General features: G+C 37.6%; 1 protein-coding gene and 1 long non-coding RNA gene across 8 annotated transcripts in view; one reads left to right on the top strand and one right to left on the bottom strand.

Moving 5' to 3' along the window:
- Positions 1-20269, bottom strand: part of NHS (NHS actin remodeling regulator) — a 345504-nt gene that overhangs the window by 11677 nt on the left and 313558 nt on the right. For 5 of the 7 annotated variants that reach the window (XR_012160290.1, XM_073356202.1, XM_073356254.1 and 2 more), the window contains exons 3-6: positions 17635-17768; positions 7828-7890; positions 3807-3999; positions 323-454 (exon numbers count right to left, since the gene is read on the bottom strand). Coding sequence is in view for 6 of the 7 variants with exons in the window: in XM_073356202.1 (XP_073212303.1) it covers positions 323-454; positions 3807-3999; positions 7828-7890; positions 17635-17768 (522 nt within the window). In the remaining variant the exon portion in view is untranslated. The remainder of the gene's footprint in view (positions 1-322; positions 455-3806; positions 4000-7827; positions 7891-17634; positions 17769-20269) is intronic. The other 2 variants (XM_073356225.1, XM_073356216.1) reach the window with 2 other exon arrangements.
- Positions 1-20269, top strand: part of LOC140915902 (uncharacterized) — a 51091-nt gene that overhangs the window by 19535 nt on the left and 11287 nt on the right. The window contains exon 2 of the long non-coding RNA XR_012160318.1: positions 14916-14963. This is a non-coding gene — a long non-coding RNA (uncharacterized lncRNA). The remainder of the gene's footprint in view (positions 1-14915; positions 14964-20269) is intronic.

Here is a 20269-nt window from a genome sequence, read left to right as displayed (position 1 = left end):
TTATGCACATAATTATGGTTATAGAACAAAAATAAACTGAAAAAAAAATTAAGTAACTGATTACATTTAAACAATAAGGGTTGAACATGTATATCTATATCACTCGGTAAGGCCTGTGGTTTGTCAAGGTCATATTGAGTAATATAGCTTTGCTTACTGTATTAAAGAAAAAAAACCAAAACACATCATTTCCAAACTCCACAACCATAAAAGCGGAAATGTTTCCTTGGAAAGCAGTTTGGAAGGCAGGCTACCACCTCAGATCCCTGCGATTTAAGTCAGTTAGAATGCTATCTATTGAAGATTTTTATTTATACTACACCTATTTCTTGTTGCACTCTTCTGGGGATGCCAGAGATGGTTTTCCTCCTTCTCAACTTTCGTCTTCGCTGTAGTACAGATTGTGAATGAACAAGAGAGCAGCGTATACTAGCCTCTCTGTCAAAACCAACTCCTGCAACCCATAAATAGGTCTCATTAGCCTTTAGAAATGGTAAACAAATGTCATGGCTGGAACACAGTGGAGGTATGTGAGCTTGGATTAAGCCTGTGAATAAATATAATGGAGCCCTTATGCAGCTCTTATGTAAATTATATTACGGTATATCACAGTGTTACTTCTAACTCCGGCTCCCTCTCAGCAGCCTGCACTGCCAAAAGAAACAGAAGGAGAGAAAATAAAGTAAACAAATAAGAAAAGGAAAACAGTTAGGAATTCTCCATGGCAGGCATCTTTATCACAGCTACTTATTTGTTTGCCATGGAGACAATGACGTCAACACCTCTGCAAAGAATGGGAGCGGCCAAGATGATAACCTGAATCTGGTCAGCTATATTCTGACTCATTTAAACAAACTAATTAACTAAGTAACTAACTAACTAAAAAAACTGGTTCATAAAACTATTTTGCCATAGATTGGTAATTCTGAGGAGACCAAGGTGCTAGGGAACAGGTGAATAAAGTATTTTATATCCACATACAAGTTTAGAGAACATTTTTCTTAACTGTTATATAGGGTCAACATTTAAATAAATGTGTACTTAAAGTTCCGTTTCTAAATCCACATTTAGCCACCTTCGGAACTGGCATGATTACCCCGCAGCCTCCCATAGAAGTCAATGGTGGCTGCTGGGTGACAAGCACTTTTGAAAACTAGGCCACATACTTAGGTGTCCAAATGTGGATTTAAGAACTGAACTTTAGACACTCATTTTTAAAAAACTTTTGGCTATATAGAATAGATAAGAACATCTCATTTTATTTACATTTGTATGGTGTTACTAAAGGAAGCTTTGTTTTTCTCCATGATCAATAAAAAGTTAAATTGAAGACAGCCAAAAAATAGAGCACTTAGCGGGGGTGCTGGAACAATCTGTATAGCGGGGGTGCTGACAGCCACTGAACTAATCTGCAAACCCTGTATATGATGGAAACCACTTCAAGCCAGAGGGTGCGGCAGCACCCACAGCACCCCTAGTTCCAGTACCTATGGCACTTAGCTGGGCTGGCTTCTCTAGCAAATGCAAAGTCCTGCTCTCTAAAGTTGGCAAGACATGTTTGAATAAGTGGGCCAGGGCTATAAACAATGAAATTGAGGCTACTCTTTCTCTGGTTTGCAATCTTTAGAAAAAACAAAACCATCCAATCCTGACTAAAAAAATAAAAAAATAAAAGCTCTATGTTAAATAGCGTATAATTATATTAAACATAATTATACACACACACACATACATATTACATTACATAACAATGTAAAACATTAAAAAGTAACTTTCTTGTAAAAGTTCTTCTTGATATCTACTACAGTATAATAGAGGCTTCAGACAGATGTCCCGTAACCACCAATGCCCCTGTAATAAGGAGAGGAAGAACTTTTTAATAATGAAGAAAAGTGCTCTAAACTCCATTACCTGTAATTTTTTTAACGTGAATGTTTATCAGGATTTTTTTTTAAACACAATCAAATTGCTTTAAAATTGCTGATATTCCAGCAATTATGAGTTAGTTGCATGTGACCCCTGTGGCCAATGTGCCAGGTCATCTCCCAGTGGCAGGTGGAGTGGGGTGTGTACAAATTATTCACATAGTGTTAATGAGAATGATACACATTAAACGTTCAGAAAATTATGTACTATTCTTGGGCTGTAAACTGGTCAGTGGAAATATGGTTCCAATTTATGGCAGGTAGAGACCTGACAAAAACTCTATTACTGGAAAAATTGACATTTATCCCAGATCTAAGGGTATACTCTCCTCTAAATATATATGTGTAACTTTAGTGACAGTAGGAAATAGGTGCGTGCATGCTGAGGAGAATATACTCTTTAAGGCCTCACATTGTACTTATAATCAATCCTGTTAGTTATCACAGTATTACTTTCTGCTCTGATGTCCCATAAGGATCTCTGACCCACACATCCTTCCCTGATTAGAGCAGTACCAGAAAAGCACAAAGGAATACATAATACTTACTTTTATGTTTTAAGTAGAGCTGTGCAAATAAAATAATTTTTGATTCATTGGCAATTTTGAAAAGTAAAATAAAAATGTTTTAGGTTAGACTGAAAATGAAAATTTTCCAAATTTTTGGCATATCGAAACAAATAAATAAAATCCTGGATCTAATAAAACATATTGCTTTGACAAAGTCAAAATGTTTCAATTCAAATTTGATTTTTTTTAACATTTTAAATTTTTTAAAATAAAATTAAAGGAAATTTTGAAATGAAAAATCTTTTCAAACTGAAAAAAAATCAAAATGTTTCACTTAGAAAATGTTGAAATGAAATGTTTCAATTTTTTTCAGATGTTTCCCCCTAAAACAATTTAGCAAAACTGACATAAATTCATGAATCTGGTGTTGCTGAATCTGCATTTTTCATAAGAAAAAAGCTTCAGCTGAACAATTTCACCCAACTCTAGTTATAAGTTTAACTGTAAGGACACAGCTTTTCTTGCTGATCATTACACTTGAGTTTTCAGTCATAGAGGCTGCCTAGTTTACACTCTGAAATTAATCAAAAATTGGTGCAAGGTAGTTTTATGGAAAACTCAGATGACTTTAGTACTCTAATCACTGAATCATACATGAGAAAGAGACAGAAAATGGAAGACAGACAGAAAGAAAATGGAAGCTTATTTTTGGCTTTTGGAAATAAATTATCCCTCACATTTAATAATGTATATACCCGCTGCATACTAATATGTAAACAAATTCTTAAATTGAATAAAGCATAAAAGCATAAACTAAAAGTGTTATAAATAAATGAAGATGCCATTACTATACCTTCAGCTCAGCAGCATGACAAGAGATCTCAAAGCAATGGCTTACATACTACATGACCATTACTTGCATATTTAAAGTACTTCAAGTGTTATAATATTTTCTCTGCCCTTATTTGCTTGGTTACACATGATTGTCATATGATTAACCACTATGGCTTTCTGCATTATTTCAGTTAGCTAAATTCAAAGAGCTGCTTTATGTCCTTTTAAATACCAGTTGCCAGTCATACACAAAACAAAATTACACATCATACCGTGTAATTTAGTGTTAGATAACAGTTTGTAATGTGACACAAATACACTGGGCCAAATTAATTCTGGATGTAATCCCATTGACTTCAGTGGATCTACAAGAGGGAGGAATTTAGCCCAGTTAGTGTCTTGTACAAAATTAAATTCTTGAGTCAAAGTCTTTACTTGTAGGTTGTAAAGTCCTGTGTTTTGAAACACAGTTAATATAATGAAATGTTCTGACCTGACCACCCTTGAATCAAGCAAAAGAAATAGAAGAGATTTGTACCAGTGACATTGATGGGGATAATGCAAGAGGAAATCACTTGGGCATCTTGTTTCATTTTCTCCTCTGGAGTTGGGAGAGGTAGTGCTTTGCTCCAATTAGTTTGCTTATCCAGTGTAGAAGGGATATTATGTATTGGATTTTTCGGCCTCTGCCCTAGCATGACATCTGTATCTTCCTCCTCTGGTGGATGGGACTGCAAATGAATACATTCAAAATCAGTGTTCACTGTTTAGTCATACAAGACTAATTTTTAAACAAAGCAGTAGAAAGAGATTAGAGGTAGATTACAGGGGAGCAATGAAGAATTATAGATATTCCAAACAATGATATGATTATTGTTCCCACAGATACATGATATACAGTAAAAAGACAAAAATACCTCAACATACTGGAAATGTTTTAGTGTAGATAAAATGTGTATAGGACACATTTTTAATGGGAAGAGGCATGCACTTTATTTATGTGCATTTGCTGCTAGTGTGCACACAATTATGACCGATTTTAGGCATTTAAATATCCATTTGTGCATGCCACTCTTGTATATTCACATAAAGTTGTGGTAAATGTGCATGCAAAGTTTTTGTACACACAAGTACATTGACTACCACTGAAAACTGGTGCCATGTAATTTGAGGATATGCATTAAGAGGTCCAAAGCTTTCAAAGTATCAATCCTTAGTTCAGAAAAAGATACAAATTTCACTTTTACTAATCAGCTAGGAATGCATTCAGATTTAAGGATACAGAAAAACTACAGCTATACATTTGGCTGTAACTGGTGTTGATGATTCTGGTGTCAAGATAAATATTAACCAGGAGAGGATTAGCTGCTTAAGAACTAACTTAAGAACTAGGACTGTCAAGCGATTAAAAAAATTAATTGTTAAACAATAGAATACCATTAATTTAAATATTTTTGAATGTTTTCTACATTTTCAAATATATTGATTTCAATTACAACACAGAATATGAAGTGCACAGTGCTCACTTTATATTTATTTTTTATTACAAATATTTGCAGTGTAAAAATGATGAAAGAAATAGTATTTTTCAATTCCCCCATTAAAAGTACTGTACTCCAATCTCTTTATCATGAAAGTTGAACTTACAAATGTAGAATTATGTACAAAAAAAACTTCATTCAAAAATAAAAGAGTGTAAAACTTTAGAGCCTACAAGTCCACTCAGTCCTATTTCTTGTTCAGCCAATCGCTCAGACAAACAAGTTTGTTTACATTTGCGGGAGATAATGCTCCCCACTTCTTGTTTACAATGTCACCAGAAAGTGAGAACAGGCGTTCGCATGGCACTGTTGCAGCTGGCGTCGCAAGATATTTATGTGCCAGATGTGCTAAAGATTCATATGTCCCTTCATGCTTCAACCACCATTCCAGGGGACATGTGTCCATGTGATGACGGGTTCTGCTTAATAACAATCCAAAGCAGTGTGGACCAATGCATGTTCATTTTCATCATCTGAGTCAGATGCCACCAGCAGAAGGTTGATTTTCTTTTTTGGTGGTTTGGGTTCTGTAGTTTCCACATTGGAGTGTTGCTCTTTGAAGACTTCTGAATGGATGTTCCACACCTCATCCCTCTCAGATTTTGGAAGGCACTTCGGATTCTTAAACCTTGGGTTGAATGCTGTAGTTGTCTCTAGAAATCTCACAATGGTACCTTCTTTGTGTTTTGTCAAATCTGCAGTGAAAGTGTTCTTAAAACGAACAACATGGGCTGGGTCATCATCTGAGACTGCTATAACATGAAATATATGGCAGAATGCGGGTAAAACAGAGTGGAAGACATACAATTCTCCTCCCAAGGAATTCAGTCACATTTTTTTAACGAGCGTCATCAGCATGGAAGCATGTCTCTGGAATGGTGGCGGAAGCATGAAGGGGCACGCAAATGTTTAGAATATCTGGCACGTAAATACCTTGCAATGCCGGCTACAAAAGTGCCATGTGAACGCCTGTTCTTGCTTTCAGGTGACATTGTAAATAAGAAGAGGGCAGCGTTATCTCCCACAAATGTAAACAAACTTGTTTGTCTTAGTGATTGGCTAAACAAGAAGTAGGACTGAGTGGACGTGTAGATTCTAAAGTTTTACACTGTTTTGTTTTTGAGTGCAGTTATGTAACCAAAAAAAAATCCTCATTTGTAAGTTGCATTTTCATGATAAAGAGAATGCACTGCACTACTTGTATGAGGTAAATTGAAAAATACTATTTATTTTATCATTTTTACAGTGCAAATGTGTAATAAAAATAATAATATAAAGTGAGCACTGTACACGTCAATTACACTGCGTTGTAACTGAAATCAACATATTTGAAAATGTAGAAAAACATCCAAAAATATTTAATAAATTTCAATTGGTATTCTATTGTTTAACAGTGCGATTAAAGCTGCAATTAATCACGATTAATATTTTTAATCACGATTAATATTTTTTAGTTAATCACATGAGTTAACTGCGATTAATTGACAGCCCTATTAAGAAGTTCAAAGTATTATTTAGAAACCATGCAAATAATTCAGAACATAGATCTGGAAGTATAGAAAGCCAAATAAGCAAGAGAAAAGTCAATTAAATGGAAGAAAAACAGGTGTTTTAAAATAGAATAAAGGTCCTGAACTCTAATACTGTTGTAGTTTCACCTAACAATAAAGTAATAAGTGAAAAACATTTTCTCCTAACTTTACAGTTAAAGACACATTTTCAAACTCTCTCTGTTTCCATTTTGTTTGGAAATGGGGGGGAAAACCCACATGCCTTACTCTATGTCTGCCCTACTTTCCCCCCTTTTTGAAGTTAATATACTTCTCTGTAGTGACTGATCAGTCCTTGACTAGTTGAGAACATCTGCTTACGTCTTTTTCTAAATACTGTGAAATATTTTTGAGTCTGGTTTTCTTTTTAGTGTTAGATTCCCAGCTGGCTAACTCTTGGGGCTCTTGCCTATGGCTGTTGTTTACAGTATATTTCCAGGGTTTTAGTTTTGTGCACCTATGTGGTTAAGACAAACAATTTTTTCTCCCTTTCTTTGGCACAGTATTTAGCATGTAGTTACCTAATATTACATGATCACATGCTAATTATCATCTTTGTGCCATTCCTATTCATAGAGTTCCCACAAATCCTGTGGGAGTTGAAGGTCTAAAGCTTGGCAAACAACATTTCCAAACCAGTTCCAAAAGTGTTTAAGATCATACACCTATTTAAACTATTCCAGGACACTTACCTTATAAATGTTATCTGCAAAAACACGCACAAACTCAGGAGACAGGGTATCTTCCCCCCTTTGAGAAAAGCGTTTTTTTCCATATACGGTTTTAGTAAAACTTTGCAGCCTTCTTTCTCTCCTCAGCTTTTGTGCTGATCACCAGCAGACTGTGAGTAGCTCATATAAACTTCAAGCACAAAAGACTTTGTTTCCTAGGTAACTCCCCCCCTTTATTCCCCCCCAAAAAGTTTGGGGCATTGGGGAAACACACACACACACACACCATTTTGTTGATGATTCCTTCCATGAATAACAATGGATTGCTGGACAAAGAAAGCGTAGTGACCTGACTGCAGGCTCTGACTGTCTGCCAAAACTACTGTTTGCAAACAATGGGAATGACAACTGTCCAGAGAATAAATGTATGCTTTTGCTCTGGCATCATTTTGATGGTTTCTTATGGTTTTGAAAAATATTGGTCTATTCTGAACATTGCAAGAAAATAAAATGCAATCACCCACATTATGGAGTCCATCTCGATCCAGACCTTCAAAGCTAGTCAATAGGAGGAAATGATCTTGTGGTCCACTAAACCTATTACAGTTACCCAAAATGGGGAAAAAAATGTTGTTCCTTATTGATAAGAGAGTAGCATATAAAAGTTTTCTTTGAGATAGTGCATAGTGCAACAAAGTGAGAAGCGAAAAGCAAGCAAAAGAAAGGGTTAGAGGTTTGAAAGGGAAAAAATAAATGAGACAGGGCTGTTAGTTTAAGAATGCTTGTTTTTCCAATACCTTTCTACTCCATGGGGTCATGTGGCAACACTCAGTGGGGGAAGGCGAGCGGGTGCTGTTAAACTATAAATATGAAATGGGGGGGGGAGGGAGATAAAATTAAAAACATACACAAAATGTTTTTGATTAAAGCACATCAATTTTGTCTAGAGAAATTGCTATAGGATTTAAATTGAGCTATAACCACAACCTAAATTTCCAGCTGAAAAATTCACCTTCCTGAAAAGGTTCCTTTTCTCTGAATAAACCCCCATCTCATCACCTGGCGCATAAAGACATGTCCACACCCCAAAACAGTACTGATTTAGCTAAATTGGTTTAGCAACTAATATAGTTAAATTGGGGCAGCCTTCTGGTGTGACCATTGTTAAAAATCATCTTCAGAGTGCCTTATATACCTATAGCTCACAATAATTCCTTACAGATTTAAGCTAAAACTTTGTAAGGTACTCATCCAAATTACATGTCAATTATTTATTTCATGATTAAGTTAAAGATTTATCTGCTCATCTGAAAATAATGGATGTAAATAAGGCTGATTCTAAAGATGATATATCTAAATCTTCCATAGATCAATTTCAATTTTTTGATGTTACCGTTAAAACAGCCTAAGTTGTAATCATTATGTCAGAATGACAAAGGACAATTGGCTTTATATGCATTTCCTTAATGCTTTAAAGGGTAAATAGAGATGTTCAGCACATTACATGTTCTGGGTGAATTGCACGATGTTTTGATGTCTTTTTATCTCCAAGACCCCGGTTTGTTTGTGATTAGTGTCTTGTTTTAACCTATGACTGAACGATGACGTCTTTTAAAATGATACATAAAAATAAAAAAAGGAAAAAGAAAATGTAGCCCTTGATAACCTTAAAAAGCTTTGATTACCAAGTGTTTCTCAATTTGGTTAATAATGGCTCTGAACTGGTCTCATTTTGTAGGCCACTCACAGAAGAGAAATGCTATTGTGGGCCATCTTCCCTCCTGATCGACACTGAAATGCACCCAGTGTGAGAACCACTGGAGTGAGAACTCTTTTTCCACAGCAAGCAGATAGATGTGCTGAGGCTGCCAGGTCCTAATTCTTGGTACTGAACCAAGACAGCTTTCCATGGAAATAACATCACCCCCTCTACACCTACCCAGGACCTATACAGCAAAGACCCCTCCAGTATTATCTTGCTTCCTTGTTTAGGACTAAAACTGACAGCAACTTCCAAAATTAGGTGCCCACACGTCTGATGGAAAAAAGGAGGAGCAAATCAAATCAGAGACCACTTCCAATTTATTAAAAATAGCTAGTAAGCCATCTAGATTAGGTCTAAAACCAATTCTCTTAAAATGGAAAAGGGGCTAGGAAACGGGACTTTAGCACAGACCAGTGTCTGATACGACTGCAGACAAATGCTTTCATGGTTTATGAAGGGAACCAAAAGAATAAGATATGAATAATTTAAGTTTCCACTAGCTCTTCAGATATGCAAGGATGATACTATCCTTTCATCACTGAGCCTAGTCACCAGTAATTGACCCAGAGCAGAATTACAGCAGTAGAGATTATCCCTGCAATTCAATTTTGCTGCTGAAGATTTGAAAGGGTTCCTAAGAAGAGTGCTGAATCAAGACAGACCTCTAGGGAGTGACAGATTCTTAAATGTGGAAATCCTTGTGCTGTTAAACAAAGGGCCACCTGGGGCTTGTCAGCACAGTGGTGCCCAAGGGACAGGAGAGAGCATGGGGATTCCTTCTCTCCCACTTTGTTCCTCTGCTCCAAGGCTGAAAATGAGTGCAAGGACTGCTCCATGTTTGCACCCCAAACAGCATCTGCCTCCCCAAAAGGAACAAGCAATGGCAAGGTTTGGGCTCTGGCCACAAATTCAACAGAGAAGATGGCCTCAGTTAGAGGGGAGCATATGTTGTATTCTATAAAAAACTGAGTGATGTCTGCACGAGCCCAGTGTTTCCAGAATTACTGTGTCAGTCCTAGGGAGCGACTACTGGTACAGCCTTCCTGCTCCCTAGCTCCTCTCAAAGGCCACAATATTCCCAAACGGGCCATTTATGTTCTATTGAACTCTCTACCAGTATCTACAATAGTTTTTATTTGCTAAGGAGTGGAGAGGGATCCCTTTCAAAATACAGCCCCCCTCGAGAAGTTTGAAATATGGTAATGATGATTTTCCAAGTACCACAGTAACAAAAACTGGTTTATTCTAATGGTAGGGTTTTGCTACCCAACTACTGTTATAATACAAGCATTCTCAGCAGGCTATGTGAAATTGATGCCTAGAAAATGCAATCCTGCATGGGACAGTGGGAAAGAGGCTAAAAAAACATGACTGATAGGGAGGGTTGTTTTTTTTAAATAATCATTCATAATGCTTTGTTGCTCAATGCAGACTGCATAATGCCTGAATTACTTTCCAAGAATGACTTTTTTTTAAAAATCCTTAAATGGATTTAAAAAAATTAAGAAACTCTGCTCCAATGCTAAAAGCAGCCATAAAATGCCAACAAAGTATAACAGTGTATTCATATTAATGGCCTAAAATATTATCAGCACTGATAAAGGCAGACAATGCCCACAGAAATGTTACGGGATTTCTGAAAGACTTAATAGGTAAGAGGCCATAATCTACATTAGAAGTGCTTGTGCAGGCAGAATCCTATTGGCAAAAATGTTAGGATTGTCTAATAATGAGAAAATAGAAAAGATTTTCATGGAATTACAACTCTAAAGAAAGACTTTGGTATGACTACACCACAATATTGGGTATTTAAAAAATAACAGAGATGAAAAGGAATAAAATGGCTGAAGAAAAACTTGTTAAAAGACAGTATTACTTAAACATCTGCTTTTCCATTCTCAAGCCTTGGCCTCAAGGAAAAAAAGGTGTGTTCTTAATGCAAGTAGCTAACTCTAGTTAAATCTGAGTGAAGATAAGGCAGCCTGTAGTTTGCACACAAGTCAGCAGGTTGTATTAAATATATGGGAACGACTAGTCTTAAATCCACTTGCCAACTCATGTGAAAACTACAGACTGCCTTATCTTAACTAGGCTTTTACCTCAAGTTAGCACTCCAGTTAAGAACACATCTTTTTTCTTAGTCAAGGCACTGCCTGGATGACCAGTTCAAATCCAGCCAAGCTTGGTAGTGATTGAAAATATTTGCCATCCGATGACTGGTCAGTGATCTCATTTCAGTTCCCAATAGACTCCATCACACAAACCAAACCACCAGGGGTGGCAGTTTACGCATAGCGGCCAAGAACTGAGCTTGCATGAGGCTACACTATTCATTCAATTCTAGGTGGTTCATCCAGATTAAGAGTGAGGCCCTTTGGTGGGGAAATCTGAGGAAGCTTCGCACTGTTGCTGTCGATGTTTTATCTGTGCTGTGGCTAAATACAGATTTTCAGACAAGGCTGTCAAGCTGGCATCTTTTACATCATTAACTTCCCTCTCCTTTCCACAGATTGAATCAGATCAGACACTGTCTTTTTCAGATGCTACTTCCTATGACAAATTATAGGCCCAATCCTGAGCACTTTGCATGATGGACCCTAATGATAACATTTTAAGGTGTGACCACTGATTTAGGGAGCTGTCATTTTGGGCTGCCCAACTTACGACCCCTTATGCCTGATATTCAGATGTGCTGGGCACCTAAAAATCCATTTGAAGTCAATCGGAGAACAAAATGTTATTATTTAAATAGGTCATACCTGGAGGGTTGGTTTGTGTTTAAAAAAATCTCTCACAAACTCAAAAGACGAGCTCTAACTGGCTTGGGAAATATGTAATTAGTCATGAAATCATATGAAACACCCAGGGCCATTCTGGTCTGTCAGATAATTTTGCATGTAGGCAGTTTTTCATAGTGTATTTTATTTGTGTTGTTGACAAACAGCGATGGCAACAGTCAATCTGTTAAATACAAATTCAGTATTTTTAAAGGCATTTTTCTGCACTAGACGAGAAAGATTCTTCTGAAGCCATTCCAGTCTAGTGTGTAATTAATTACTTAGGGACTTCTGCTGCAAACACTGACACATTTGAATACCGTTACTTTTATGAGAGATCCCATCATCTTCAATGCAACTCTTTTCATGGGTGTAATTGTTAATGTGCCAAGTCTTTGAAATATCAGGCTATCCATGTAAAAATCTTAACTGCACATCTCCTATTTTCAGCATCTCTTTGACGTTAACCACTTCTGTGCGGTATAACATACCAGGTGATGCAAACCTTAAAACTAATCAATGCAAGTGACTATGAAGGCCACCTGCAGTTGTGCACTTGCTAGCTTGGCAATTCATAGACCAACTCAATTTCCTGCTCCAGTAATGGGATGAGAAGGAGGAAATGCAGCTGGTCTGTAGGGAGTGGCAAATCACTACTTGATTCCTTTTTCTCCTCCCAAGAGTTTTGGGCTCCAATGTTGTTTATGGTTTGCAAATAGGAAGGCAAGGCTTGTGAAAAAAGCAATGTCCACGTTGCATTATGCACCTCGCACGCCTCATTTGAAGCGACAGTATTCCACGAAATGTTGGCATTTCAAAGTAAGTGACTGCACAGAGGATCTGGAACCCATAGCAAAAAGGTTATAGGAGAAATATAAAACCACGAGTAAACACCTCATTTGTGTTCCTCTATTCAAAGCTGTTTAGCGAGTGCAGAAAAGTTTTCAAGAGCAGAAAGTTTTTATTCCCTGTATGTTTGTTTAATTTAGAAATGGCTAAACTGATTTTTTTTCCTCCAAATTAGTTCAAAAATTCACTTAAATTGCATATGCTAAATGTTAGCCTGCAGGAAATCTTGATGAATTATTCCCAAACCCCTGCAAAGAGAGGAAGTGCTGACAAAGCTTTAACAGTAATGTGGCCAATGCCACAATTTATAATTCCAAAAACATTATTGTTGACCCCTAAGAGCAAGAAATAACAAAAAGGCAAACAAGGGAATTAAGCATTGTTTATAGCCCTGATTTCTGTACCACTGGACAGGTCAAAAAGAAAGGCCATGCTGGAAACTTCCTTTCTGGATGACCTTATGAATAAAATTTAAAAAGCTGAAATTCACCCCAGTGCAGAGGGTCAGCATGAGGCTAGCCTACTTTACCCAAAATAAATATATAACTATTCAATAATAAGACTCCATAACTTTTAAATATGAAAACAAAAATCTATATATTGGGAAATAAGCTGTAGGAGAAATGTGAACTAGTGGTTTGAAACCAGTGCTGAAACCAGGATCTCTTGAGTACTAATTCTGTCTCTAACACTGACTTTTTCAAGTGGCACTGGGTGAATCACTTAACCTCCTTGTCTCAGCTTCCCCATTTGTAAACTGGAGAGACGACTACTTCTCTACTTCAAAGGCAAGTGACAAGGATAAATTAAACCACTTCTGTAGAGTGCTTTGGAATTATAAAGCACTGTGTAAGTGCTAAATAATGTTATTCTCCCCCATAACAGAATTTTAAGAGACCAGAACAAATCATTTGTTTGTCTTATGTAGCAAAAGCAAAACTACTGATTTAATCGATAGAATAATTAACATTGTTGGGAAAAGGAAAAGAGATGCTAGTAAAAGATCAGTGTATTTCCAATGATTTGAACAAAGGGTTGTGTATTATATTTAGACATTAATATTCTGTAACATCGCAGTCTCTTTTTCAAGTAGTCAGGCAATATTGGTTGAGAAAATAAAAAGAATAGTTCTTACCATGCTATTTTTTCCCATTTTATTCTATAAGACACAATCTTGCTCACCTGCCTACTCTCAGAATTTATATCTCCATATGTTTTACTTTCCACAAATTTTTGTTTTATCTGCTTGTGGGTGTTTATTTTAGTTTGGAACATTACAAGTGTGATCTGTTAAAATGTTGACAATCCTTTAATGATTAATGTAATGCTTCAGTGTTTTGACAAGGTAAATACAAAAATAAGATTTGTTTTCTGACAGAAGTCATACCACACACGGTGTGCTAACAGACGAAGGCTCATAATAATAATAATCCTATAGCATTGGTCTGTATGTACTACACTTACTGCTTTACATATTCAATCTTCAGATTCAATGGTACAGATGGGTTTTTTGTGAAGAATGGTAGATGCCATTTGTACATAGGAAGTGCACAGGTGATTGATTAAAATCCTTCAGCCCATTAGTATTTCCTTGAGGTTTCACATGGCTTCAACACAAAACTGTGAAACTTGGTGTGTTTGACTTGAGTTTCCCTTTGAGTCATTTAAAACTGGTATATACAAAGCATTGGAGAACATGCCACAGGGAATATTTCTGAAATGGCAGGGAGATGGAATAAATAACCTGATGGGTCATTTCCATTCCTTACTTGTTCCAGCTGAGGTCTTGTCTAAAGACGGGGCAAGCAAGTTCAGAAAACTAAAGTCTCTTGAATCTTTGTCCAGACTGTATTTACAGTCAAGCTTAAACTGAACTTTGTGTATATATCAGCATGTATTTCAAAATGTGAAAGTGTTCCCCCCATTTCTGAAAAGTATTTCTGTCCTGAAGTTGAACAGCCAGAGATCTGTGAGAAAACTTGTTCTTATGAGATTTCCAGACCAATTCTGCAGAATCACGAGGTTCTGAACTCAAACTCTGAACTTTTGGAGCTTCATGCTTCACTAGACTGAGTGGGGCACCAGAAAAAAAGAAGAAAAGATTGAAGAATGTGAAACAAAAGTCTTAATTGCAGTCACAATGACACAGAATCTCAGTTTTCAATGGCTGTAGTAGGAGGTTTCAGAGTAACAGCCATGTTAGTCTGTATTTGCAAAAAGAAAAGGAGTACTTGTGGCACCTTAGAGACTAACCAATTTATTTGAGCATAAGCTTTCGTGAGCTACAGCTCACTTTATCCGATGAAGTGAGCTGTAGCTCTCAAAAGCTTATGCTCAAATAAATTGGTTAGTCTCTAAGGTGCCACAAGTACTCCTTTTCTTTTTGCAGTAGGAGGTGTTACATGCAGGGTTGTCATGGGAACATGTCTGAGGAATAATCCCCTTGTTCTGTCAAGTTTGTGTCTTTCCCAAATTGTTTTTGTTTTCTTCGTAGGCAAGTGGGGCAGAATGAGTGGTACTTAGACTTCTGCTTTGTGGAAAGGTAAGACAATAAGCTGAATTTTGGACACATGCCCTGGACACCTAAAAAGTTTGATGATCCTATATTATGTTGTGTTTTCTAGTTAGGCACCTAAGTAAATAGGCTGTTTTGCAGTAGCAGTGAACTGCTGCAGCTCCCATGGAATCCATGGAAGCTGTAGGTAGTCATCGTCTCTGAAAATCAGGCCACTTGCTGCATGTTAATGTACCCAAATTTGAAAAGTTTGGCCTGCAACTTTTGGAACTTCTTCATGCCCAATTGCTTGAATTTTCAGCCTTGAAGATGCATTGAAAGTGGCTTTTTGTCGGCATGAGCTAGTTTTTCTTTCACTAGCACGTTCCTTGAAGGCAAAGGAAGGGAAATATAGAATATGCTCCTGTTCCATGGATGACAATTCTGGTGGCTTTCAGCCATCATAGTTTGTTACTTAATTAGTGGTCAGGCAATGCAACCAGTAATTGGCATAATATGCTAAAATTATCCATCAGCTCCCAGAAGCATTTAGAAATTCAGAGAAGTCAACAAGCCTATTGCAGCAGATGTAACACACTGAAAAGGGAAATCTCACTTCTGACAGTATTTTCAACTTTCTTTAATAATGATGCCATTAAATCGGGGGAAGGGAGGACTGACAAATTCAATTAGTCCTCCACTGTTTGAGTAGCTCTTACAAATCTTCAGTCAGTGTTTGCCAAGCAGTATCTGTGTTCATGTGCTCTCTATACCACCTTGCCACATCCTCTCCTTTTACAACTCCGCCATGAATGCAGTGTGCTCTAATCAGTACGATGAGAGCTTTGAATTAGTTGTAAAAACAAGACATTGCTAGCTAACTAACAGTAGGATCAAGTGCTCCAGTAACTTTTGCTTGCTCCCTCTTCGGGGAACATTGAGCCTGGGCAGTTTTCAAAAAAACCCAAGCAAGATGCACACAAGGCTTGACTCTTTTTTTACGGGGAAAAAGGTGTCAGACGTCTGCAGTTAACATGGCTTAATTTCTGCCAGTACAGAGCTCACTCAGATTGTTGCTCATTATTAATTATTATTTTGTATTACATGTAAGAAAGTAGAGTCTACATCTACTAGTCACTTTCCAAACACAGCTATGATTCAGTCCTTTCACCACAGAGCAAACATTTTCAAAGGCAAGTTTTTTTCCTCATCTGACGTTAGTTAAGGAAACTTTACGTCCAATATACTTCCAAATCATTACATTGAACCAATTCAGATCCATAACTTGGCATCATCGTGGACACCTTTCTTCCTTGCCTCTCATTGACCCTTTTGTCTGCTCTGCTCTGCCTATGACACCACCTTTCACCTATTTCTCCTGCAAATGTCTTCCCCACCCTTTCGTCTACGCTGCCCCTAATCCCAGAATGTCCTTTCTTAGCTGATGCACAAGGCTCCCATCCTTGTTCAAGTGCCTCCTTAAGACTCACCTCTGCCATGGGGCCTCCTTGAAAATAGCCATCTAAAACATCCATTTAGTCAAAAAATAAAATAAACAGAACTAATCCATACCTTATAATGCAATTTGTGTTTCCCGAAAAGAAACAAAACACTTCATTGGAACTGGCTGCAGATTTGAACACTGCACTCGGAGCTCACCACTAGTTGGAAGTGTGCATTACCCTCAGATCCCTTTCTCATTACTACACTTTTGTATTACATTTGTATATATTTTATTGCTAAATTAAGTACGTGACTATACAATACCTTGCTACCCACTTATTCAGGCACAGACATAGGTCTAGGTGCCCAGCTGCATACTGTGTACATACTCAAATGGTGAAATTCATCCCTGTGCTGATGCCAACATAAGGTGTATGCATTATTTAAGTCCCAATAAGCCTGATTTTGAGTGCCTAAGTGGGATTTGGGACTTGCACTGGTCCTTAGCACAGGGGAGAAGTTCACTCACAGTGAAGTTCTCAAAATATTGGTGAGACTAATTCCTTTTACAATGGTAGATCTGTGAAATCAGTAATTTAATTTCAAATTTGTGCCAAGGGCTAGTCAGTACACAGGCATTGGGACCGATCTTCAGGTGGTGTAAATCAATGCAACTTCATTGATTGCACTACCATTTTTACTTGTTGGCTCTTGAGCCAATCACAGTACTCACAGAAGTCAATGGTACAATAAAGTATCTGAATGTACAGTACTGTACAATGGCAGAGGAGAGTCCATTAGCAATAAAAGCAAGTTGTGACTAGAGTTGGATGAATACTCTGTAGGCATGTGTGTAACTGCAGGCACCTTGGGTAGTAAAGCGGTACCACTACCGCCCATCATTATTTAAATTCTAGAATTCCTGGTTCTTGGCAATTGTCCTTCCAGGACTTAAATTACAACACTAAGTTCCCTCTTGGAAGTATTACACCTTGCTCAGGCATTAGTTAAGAATGACACCTGAAGGCTCCTGTATAGGGGGATAAAATCTCAAGTGCCCATCTGTCTCCTAATGGAATCTTCAAAATGTAATCCATAATATCTTTACTGGAAACCAGCCTGTGTTTTGTTATGGATCAGGCAGAGACCAATGTCAACTGGATTGTAACTATAGAAATCCATAGGGTAATTATTAAGCATGATGATGAATGAACAGCATCGTTATTAGGTCCAATAATAATATATGTTATAACTTTAGTATGCATGAAAAGCTTACTGTTAGCAAGTGACGGTCCTTTATCTCTTTCCTCTTCTGACTGTAGATTGCAGGGAAGGGGGGAAATGGGGGAACCACCACAGAGATGGGCCCTGGGACTTTCTGCTCTCTGTTATCACCCCAGTTTCGTTGTTCTGTTTTGAAAATGGAGAAACTAGAAGTCAGTTTTTCTGATTGATGCATTAAACAAAAATCTCTTTATTGAGATTTAAACAGATATAAATAATGAAGTTTAATCTTCTAGCAAACATTCAGGCTGGTCTTCTTCCTCATTATTATTATTATTTCTGCAATAGCACCCAAACCATGAATGGTACTTTCCAAAAACAGAGGAAGATACAGTGTTTGCCCCAAGAAGCTTGCATTCTAATGGTACAGTAAGTGAGAGCTACATTAGCGGATGAAACAGAAGAGTTGGTAGACAAAGAGTCAGACAGTAAGGACACAGGGTAACTTTGTTTTTTATGCTATACATGTAATTGTTACTAAATATGTATAAAGTTCCCCTCATACCCCATTAAAATCCCCTTCCAAGGCAAAGTACCCAGACCTTTTTGACTGATGAGGTTTTACAAAACTAAAACCCAGAACTGGCTCGGCTCATATCTTTAAACAAAATAGATCATATACTCTTTGGAACGTTAGCAACTCAAATCCCAACTAAAAGATCTGTCTTGGGTCTGGTTCTATTCAATACCTTCATAAATGGTTTAGATAATGGCAAGGGGGTACATTTATAAAGTTTGCAGAAGATTCCAAGCTGGGAGGGGTTGCAAGCACTTTGGAGGACATGATCAGAATTAAAAATGATCTTGACAAACTGGAGAAATGGTCTGAAGTAAAAAGGATGAAATTCAATAAGGACAAATGCAAAATTCCTTCCACTTAGGAAGGAATAATCAATTGCACAAATATATAATGGGAAATGACTGCCTAGGAAGTTGTACTGCAGAAAAGAATGTGGGGGCTATAGTGGAGCATAAACTAAATACGAGCCAACAAAGTGATACTGTCACAAAAAGCAAACATCATTCTGGGATGTATTAGCAGGGGTGTTGTAAGCAAGACATGAGAAGTAATTCTTCCACTCTATTCAGCACTGATAAGGCCTCAACTGGAGTATTGTGTCCAGTTCTGGGCACGACAGTTTGGAAAAGATGTGGACAAATTTAGAGAAAGTCCAGTGGAGAACACCAAAAATGATTAAAGGCCTAGAAAATATGATCTACGAAGACAGATAGAAAAAAATGGATTTGTTTAGTCTGAAGAAGAGAGGACTGAGTGGGGACATGATAACAGTCTTTAGGTATGTAGAAGGTTGTTATAAAGAAGAAGGTGATAAATAGTTCTCCTTAACCACTAAGCATGGGACAAGAAGTAATGGGCTTAAATTGCAGCAAGGGAGATTTTGGTCAGACATTAGGAAAAACTTCCAAATTATAAGGGTAGTGAAGCACTGTAATGAATTACCTAGGGAGGTTGTGGAATCTCCCACATGAGAGATTTTTAAGAACAGGTTAGATAATCATCTGTCAGGAATAGTCTAGATTTAAGTATCAGAGGGGTAGCCGTGTTAGTCTGGATCTGTAAAAGCAGCAAAGAGTCCTGTGGCACCTTATAGACTAACAGACATATTGGAGCATAAGCTTTCGTGGGTGAGTACCCACTTTGTCAGATGCATGTCTAGATTTAAGTTCTGCCTCAGAGCAGGGAACTTGACCAGTTGACCTATCGAGGTCTCTTCCAGTCCTACATTTCTACGATTCAAAGATAGAAACCCTCCTAGGTCATTCCCACACATCCAGCCTCCATAATGCAGATCACAGAAGGAGACTGCTCCCCTAGAAACATAATTAAAATCCAGATAATGGTTGCTGAAGATGATCTCCCCATTGGTAAAGAGAGAAATTGCCCATAAACATGCAGATGTATTTCCACCTCTTACATAAAGCTAAGAAGAAACAGAGCAAAACTGACAGCCGGAGACTCAAAGATCAAGAATTGTAAATAACTGGAAAAAACACATGATTTATTGTCATCACCCAAAAATCTGAAAATTTCCTACCTGTAATTTGTTTTTGTCGTAAATACAAACAAAATCAAAAGAGAAAAAGATCAGTAGGTAAGCCCATGGAGGATCAAGTGCAGCTATTGTCCCCTTTGAAGACTGAATGCAATTCTGAAAGGCTTCCATAAGCTAAGTATTACATGCACTGTAAGGATAAGGTGGAGTCATCATTGACCCTGCCATGGTGCAAATGTCTAAGACGAAAGAGTATCCACTGGGGCCACAGGACAGTGGAAGGTTCACTCTTCTAAAAGACACTACATCAGAGGCTAATGAGCCGAGGTCTCCCAGAACGGGATTTAAATTACATCCCAAATGGTAGTGAGGCCAACACTGAGATGCTTTGGACCCAAGGCCTAACTTCCAGTGGGAGCTGGGAGCTTCTATTGCCTATTATATTAAGTAGTATAATAGAGTATTGAGTCTATCAATAGGTGCAGTGAGGAGAAATAAGAAAGAACATTCCAGGCTAGGATTTCGTTCCCTGGTTCCACAGCTGCATCGGGTTCTGACTGCTTGATTGGCATCAGGGAGATGGATGCTGAGGCAAAGACTTGTCCCAGAACT

Source organism: Lepidochelys kempii, chromosome 1, assembly GCF_965140265.1.
Source record: "Lepidochelys kempii isolate rLepKem1 chromosome 1, rLepKem1.hap2, whole genome shotgun sequence".
Classification (NCBI taxonomy): domain Eukaryota; kingdom Metazoa; phylum Chordata; order Testudines; family Cheloniidae; genus Lepidochelys; species Lepidochelys kempii.
Note: the sequence above shows the minus strand (reverse complement) of the source record. Positions and strands in the feature narration are given on the sequence as shown.